General features: G+C 43.0%; 1 protein-coding gene across 1 annotated transcript in view; it reads right to left on the bottom strand.

Moving 5' to 3' along the window:
* Positions 1-506: 506 nt before the first annotated feature.
* The window catches only part of MAPK14 (mitogen-activated protein kinase 14), a gene marked incomplete at its 5' end in the record, with an annotated part of 23663 nt that continues 17416 nt past the window's right edge, over positions 507-6753 (bottom strand). Inside the window, 4 exons of the mRNA XM_010284571.1 lie at positions 507-1024; positions 1482-1655; positions 1951-2029; positions 2566-2645. Of these exons, the coding sequence (XP_010282873.1) occupies positions 957-1024; positions 1482-1655; positions 1951-2029; positions 2566-2645 (401 nt within the window). The remainder of the gene's footprint in view (positions 1025-1481; positions 1656-1950; positions 2030-2565; positions 2646-6753) is intronic.

Genomic DNA, 6753 nt, shown 5'->3' with positions numbered 1-6753 from the left:
TGAGGTACTCAGTAAAATACTTCACTGATGATTTAACTGCCCCAGTGCCACCCCCCAAAAAGTAACGACAAAAATCAAGCAGCTCTACATGCACATACAGCTACGACATGCAAAAAAACACCCCACCTTTTAAGGACCAAAATACACAAACATGTGGCTAGCAAGAATCTTCTCCAGCCTCTGTCTCCTGGAAGCTAATGCTGGGAAGCCTCAGAACGAGAGGAGGGGAAGAGGAAAAAATACAATATCCAAATCCAGGGGTAGAGGCTGTTGCCTCAGAAAGTTATTTCCCGATTACATCGAGTTCATGCCTGGCTATCTGGGAGCCTTCACCCTGAAAAACAGCGGGGTCAGAGATTTCCACTCCAGACTTCCTTTCCCCTCTCTCCCCATTCAATTTAAGGCACAAACATATTTACAGTTTCAAACAAAACCTTTTCAACGTTCCAAGAATCAGACATTAGAAGGCCTGAACGTTCTGCTGTACCAGGAAGGTCTGGACGTAAATCGGCCATCTGGCGTTGAACAAGGACACCCCTCAACCCCACCTTCAGTCCTGAAGAAAACAGAGGAGACTAAGCCTATCACACAACTTCTGTTATTTTGAGGTTACTTAATTGTAGAAGAATTGATAAATGGCGACGATTGTGACCAAACTTTAAACATCAGCTTCCCCACCTTGCCCCAGCAGTGCAAACTGGTTGAGCACTGTTACTCTGAAGAGCAGTCAGGTCTTAGAGGCTTGCCCCAGGCTGTACACAGAACACAAGAGAGCATGCAGCATGTCTACATAGACGCAGCTTTCTTCCCTCCCCCCCTCCCCAATTCAACACACACAAAACCCCTCCACCAAGGAGAATATTGTTGTGACGAGGCACTTGAACAATAATTGGAGAGTCCCTATGAAAAGGCCTTCCCCTCACAGTGAAGTGGGACAAACAGAAGAGAGCAGTTTCTCAGGACTCCATCTCCTCTTGGTCAAGCGGTGGTGGCACAAAGCTGATGACTTCATCGTAAGTCAGGCCTGGCGGGGAAAGCGTGACAGAAACTTAACAGGCAGTACTAAAGACATCCCTCGTGCAAAAAAAATGGCAACGACCTTAAAGGTTCTAACAGTATTTTAAATGAAAACATGGTTTAATTAAGAAGAGACGAATGGTTACACCATTCTCGGAGACTAACTACATAATAAAAGATACTCACATCTCCTCAAGGCTCTGGAAGTAAGTTTGAAAACAAAGACATGAGCAACTGTGTCGCCTACATGTTTGTATGCTCAGAGTAGTAATTCGTTACCAGGGATTATGCTAACTATGTGCACAGGCCATGATAGATTCATTCAGTGTAAGGACCTCGAACGGACAGGATGCCCACATTTTTAATCGGTTTCTTTCCTGTCTCTACCACAGCTTAGCAGAACTGCAGCTGTGGAAGGGACCACAAGGGAAGCAGGCTGGCTCTCTCCCGGCCCCCGAACTCACTTTTCCATTCTTCAATCTCAAGTTCTCTGCTTTCAAAAGACTGGTCATAGGGGTCTGCCACCGGTTCATCGTCTGGGTCGTGATACTGAGCAAAGTAGGCATGAGCCAGCGCTTCTGCTGCAGTAATTCGTTTGTCTGTATCCAGTACCAACATCTTCTCTAGCAAGTCCACAGCTGCGAAAGCACCGGAACAGCAAAAGAAAGGATTTTTTACATAGTGAGCTGTTTGACACTGTACTCTGAAACATAAACTCTGAAAAGTATATAAGGAATCTGTAGTTTCTCAGGACCCACCCCACCATCCACAATTTCTTCCTCTTATACCCACACATACTTGGTCAACTTTGAAAACAGTACGTAGCTCTGTTCCGAACTCCTTCTGCAGTCAAAACAAGACCTTGGGAAAGCCGTGGCATCCCAGGCCGTGCTAGCTTCAGGAAGAGCACAACCTTTAAAAAGCAAGCCTTACCTAGTGGATTGGCACCAATAAACACATTTTCAAAGTTCATTTTCGGCATGTAAGACAGAGACTGAATGTAGTTTCTTGCCTGTGGAAATAAATGCTCTGTTGAAGTATAATACAGTCCAGCCACCAAGACAAAGTACACTTCAGTCATCCTGAAGCACCGGTTATGGCCCGTCTCCTCGCTTTGCCTTCTCTTCACTTATTCTGATACTTACTCAGCCCATCATTGCTATCCCTTCCCAACTAAAGGCCACTCAAGACAGCAGAGGAAGAGCTGACATTACTTGGGGTTCATGCAAGACTGAAAAGCAAAGAGGTGCTGCGAGAGCTGACTGCCTTGGAGCCCCGGTAAGGCTGCGTGCAGTGCGCTGTCTGCTGGTAAGCCACACAGCATGGCACACACTGCAAAACCAACTCACATCCAGGCTCTCCTGAGTCTCAGAACTCTGTGGCTGAGTACGCACTGTCCAAATTTCAAGTCTTCATTCAAAAACCTTGCTGAAGAGCAGGTATTTAACTGCCCACCCCATGCCACATGCGAGCGTATCGTTTATAGAAGCAGCGAACACTGCAAGTGAAGACCTGCCCTGCAAACCCCCCCACCTGCTCAGGTCTCACCTCATGGCTGGGCATCCTGTTAATGAGATATGCAGGGGGTGTTCCCGTCAGACGCATGATCTGCTGAAGCTGGTTAATATCTTAAGTGCCTAGTCAAGGGCTTTGTTAAAAACAGTGCAAAAACCATTTCAAACAGAAAACAGCTGCATACAAAGCATCTCTTCTGCAAACCACAAGGCAAAAGCCGTTCAGGCAGGGTTCACTAATTCTTTCAAATACTTGTGAAAATTTCAGCAATTGCACTAGTGAACACTTAAAACAACGGAGAATTACTGCTCAGTTGGTAACAGGGTCAGTACAGAAAGTATTTCTGTCCGCCATAAGTAGCATTCCACTACAACTCAGTTGCGTTCACATTTCCCAACAGTTTTGAGCCACCAGATAGAAGTTTCCTTTGGCTGAAGCTACTCCTCAAAAATTTTCCTAGGCTGCTACAGCTACAAGCAGCCTCAGGAAAACGAAGAAAAATTAAAACAGAAACAAAAATTGTATCCTCTGCACTGGTTACCAGCTTTTTTCCTTGCTGCATAGAAAGTACTTAAGTTCCTTGTGGTGCAAAGTGAAATCAGCTCACAACCAACACCTCCTTCTAAACAGCTTTGAATGCACTTCGGTGTGTGGGCGAGGTGACAGAAGGCAATAAATGCAAAATTAGCAAAACATTAGCATTGCATAACACAGAGTTAGCTGATGTCAGTGAACAGAGAAAGTAAGAGCAAGTAAAGTAATGCAGCAGTAAAACAGAATTTGTTACAGTGACACACTAAGGGCCCTCCAGCACTTAATAGTTTTGCTATCTCCGTACAACGGAAAAAATAGTAGAAACAGTACTTTGCCGCATGTTTTTTTTTTAACAGACTTGATTTGAACCTGGCTAAGAGCAATTACTCTTTCTTTTTTTTTGACGTTGCACAATAAAAAAAGACCCCCTTCAATCTACGTATGCAAACTAATCCTTTGCTTAACCTCGTTAACCTTTAAGCTTATCTCTCTTGCTAACCCCCCCATACTTCAAATACCAGACCACACTTTGTCAGGTCCCAAAGGTCAGTTCACAGGGTACCCAAACCAGCCTGCCTTATTCGGATCTACCTTTCCAAGGGCGTTCTAAATTCGTGTGATACGCAGCAAGTTGACCGACTGATTCTGACTTGCACTGCGTGTCTACTTTCATCAAGTGTCATTCAAGGCTAACCTCACATTTCACATTTGCCATGACTGTTGCATGAAAAAGAACATAAGGTGCAACACAAAATGATCTTATCATCACTCTCCACCGCGCTGATCCTCTAGTACGTATCAGAAACAGCAGAGTAACTTGCTAAAATATGCTGCTAGTTACCTCTACGCAAGCTTGTTGCTCGCTATGCATTAACCTTTTAATCTGTACTGTTATGGCATCTCTTGCTTTAACTTTTGTGCACTTTACTTTCAGAAAAAGGTAAAATCAAACGCCATTTAATACCAGTTTTGCAGGCGTTCACAATTCAAGATTAGAACAATACAGAAATGGCAGTATGGCTGAAAATAGAGGTCACCCTTTAAAAAGGAGACTGCAGAAAGCCTTTGGTGATTACCTTGATAAAAGGGCCCCATACAGCAATAACCTTTAAATACACGGCATAACTAGTTATATTCTCAGCAGACAATATACTGTGTGCCCTGGAAACAGCTGCCACATAAAAGCACCTAGAAGGCATTTTGGATTTTGTGCTACAAAAACAAAGACAGTGGCAGCAGTGTTTCAGAAATCAATCATACTACAGAAGCGACTGTGTGTGTTTAGAGGGTAACACACTTGCTCCTGTTAGGAAAGATCTTTGGGGAGACAATCTGGAGAAACAATAATTGAGATGAGCCCCAAGCTCTTAGCTGTGAAAAATACTTCCCCAGCAGCATCTGATCATATAATATATCACGAAGTATAAACCCACAAACTGAAAGAAAAGTCACGAAGCAGTAAAATGAGAATACAGAAGCAAGAAATCATACCACAAGCAGGGGTAAGAGGAATAAAGATCAGACACACACAGCACATGAATGCAAAGGCATCCAAGAGCGAAGAATGACAAAGGAAGAAAAGTAACAGAAAATAAATCCCAACACATACTATAGATAGACTACAGGAGGGCAACACACAAACTTGAGACTTCCAAAAGGGCATATATTACAATCAAAGTGTAAACTCACAGACTCTGAGGAGATTTTCTTCAAAAGCTCAGGCCCTGGGGTTCCAACGAGTCTCAAAATGAGCTTCAACTGATCAATATCTAATGATGGACCATAAAGGAAAATGCTGGGACAAATCAAAATGAAAAACGCAACATATCAGCCTATTAACGTTGAGAGTTAATGCCTGCCAAGGCCTCAACTGAAAAGCTACTTTAAGCAAACTGTATTAATTCCTCTCATTTACAGTTGAACACCCCCGTGTAACACAGCTCTGTCTGCATCAAACAGATGGAACAACTTGTCTACAAATACACCACATGCATTGAATTGGTCACTGCATCCTTAACTAGCGTGGAGCAGAAGTCCAAGCTTTCACCCCACTGGCCAAGGATCAGTTTACATGCTCACTTCACCCTTTCAGACCCCACACCAAAGTAGAAGCAGTTAGCAGGATTAGGTTGCGTCAGTGACAGATGAAGTAAAGCAGAAGGTTGAAAAGTGTAGGCACTAAAATTAAAAAAAAAAAGTCAAGGCCTTCTGTGAACACCTTCCGAGGTAATTCAGCCACTTCTAAAACTTAGAAAGTAAGAAAATGACTGAACCCCGCTCGTGACCTACAGCATCCCTCCACCTGAAGAGGGGGTGCTCCCGGTGCAGGCGGGGTGCTGCAGGCGGCAGAGGGTGCTCGCTCCCGGACCAGCAGGGCAAGAGGCCACAGCACCTGGATCCCTCTTCTGCCCAGCGGCAGAGAGAAACAGAGTATGGGCTCAGATTTAAAAACTCCATGTAGAAAGCTCCCGGGACATAACATTGCAGATGCAAAGAATGTTTTATCCAGAACAGAGCTTCCAGCAGGCCACATACCAATCTGAGCTGTTCTCTTTAACAAGGCAGAAAAATTAAATATTTGGTGTAAGTGACAAAACACACACTTGAGGGAAAAAAATCCACTAGAGACACAGTTTTATGTCTAAAACTTAAGATACTAAGGAGACACAAGGTATATATTTAAAACCATTAAAAGAATAATCTCCCTTCTTCTCTGAATTATCCTCCATGCTGCCCTTCAAAACCTACTAGTGATTTCAGACTGTGCCTGTACTGTTTATATTTGCCCTTAAAATGCTATCAAACTAGTTACCCATTTTCCTTTCAATAAACCTAGTCTACACCCTAGACAACGTTTTTTCAGGGATCAATGTCTTCCTGATCTTTTAAGATACAGTTACAATGCCTTGTGAGAATATCTTTTAATTTGAGTACTACAAGAACTTCAAAATCTGTCTCCCGCTTTTTTAAAAAGCCTCAGCGTTTCTGTAATACTGGCAAATCGTATATGAAGGAAATCACCAATACCTTTATCTTTTCATGTAAACTTTGGTCTAAAGTTTAACATATGAAATTAATTAGAAGCTCTGGAAATAGTACTTTGTCAGAACAGCTGAACTAATTTCTCACTTCTCAAGTTGCTTGGCCAACTTCCACCTACTTAAACACTTGAAATGTAAGAATGAATCCAATGTATCTAGCTGGATTTAGCGTAGCTGCTGAATTGCCAACTCTTAATTGTCAATGCTTAAAATGAAATCAGTATACGTACTGGTGTAGGAGAATTAGCAGAGGGTGCTACACTAACCACAATTAGTTCACTTAAAATTGGCTTTTTTTCAGTGCCATTTAAAACAGTCCTTACATCTTTCACTCACTCTTGCGCAAGAATGAGCTGTGCAAATTTCGGAATGCTAATGTGCCATACCTCAGTTTAAGTATCTCCATTTACCAAAATAAAGATATTTAACATCATGTGCACCAGGTGTGCCAACAATATTGCTGCCCAGTTTGCTGTCAGCTCTTCTCCCGGGAAAAACTGCTATTGGAAAATTCTTGGGTAATATGCTTCAGTGACTTGTCAGATAAAACGAGAGAAAACACGGAATGCATAACCAGCACTGCCACAGGCATGCCAAAACCCATCCCCTGCTTCTAGTTTAAGGCCTGCCATCTACAACCTCCTGA

The sequence above is a fragment of the Phaethon lepturus genome, unplaced genomic scaffold (assembly GCF_000687285.1).
Source record: "Phaethon lepturus isolate BGI_N335 unplaced genomic scaffold, ASM68728v1 scaffold20543, whole genome shotgun sequence".
NCBI classification, from domain to species: Eukaryota; Metazoa; Chordata; class Aves; order Phaethontiformes; family Phaethontidae; genus Phaethon; species Phaethon lepturus.
Note: the sequence above shows the minus strand (reverse complement) of the source record. Positions and strands in the feature narration are given on the sequence as shown.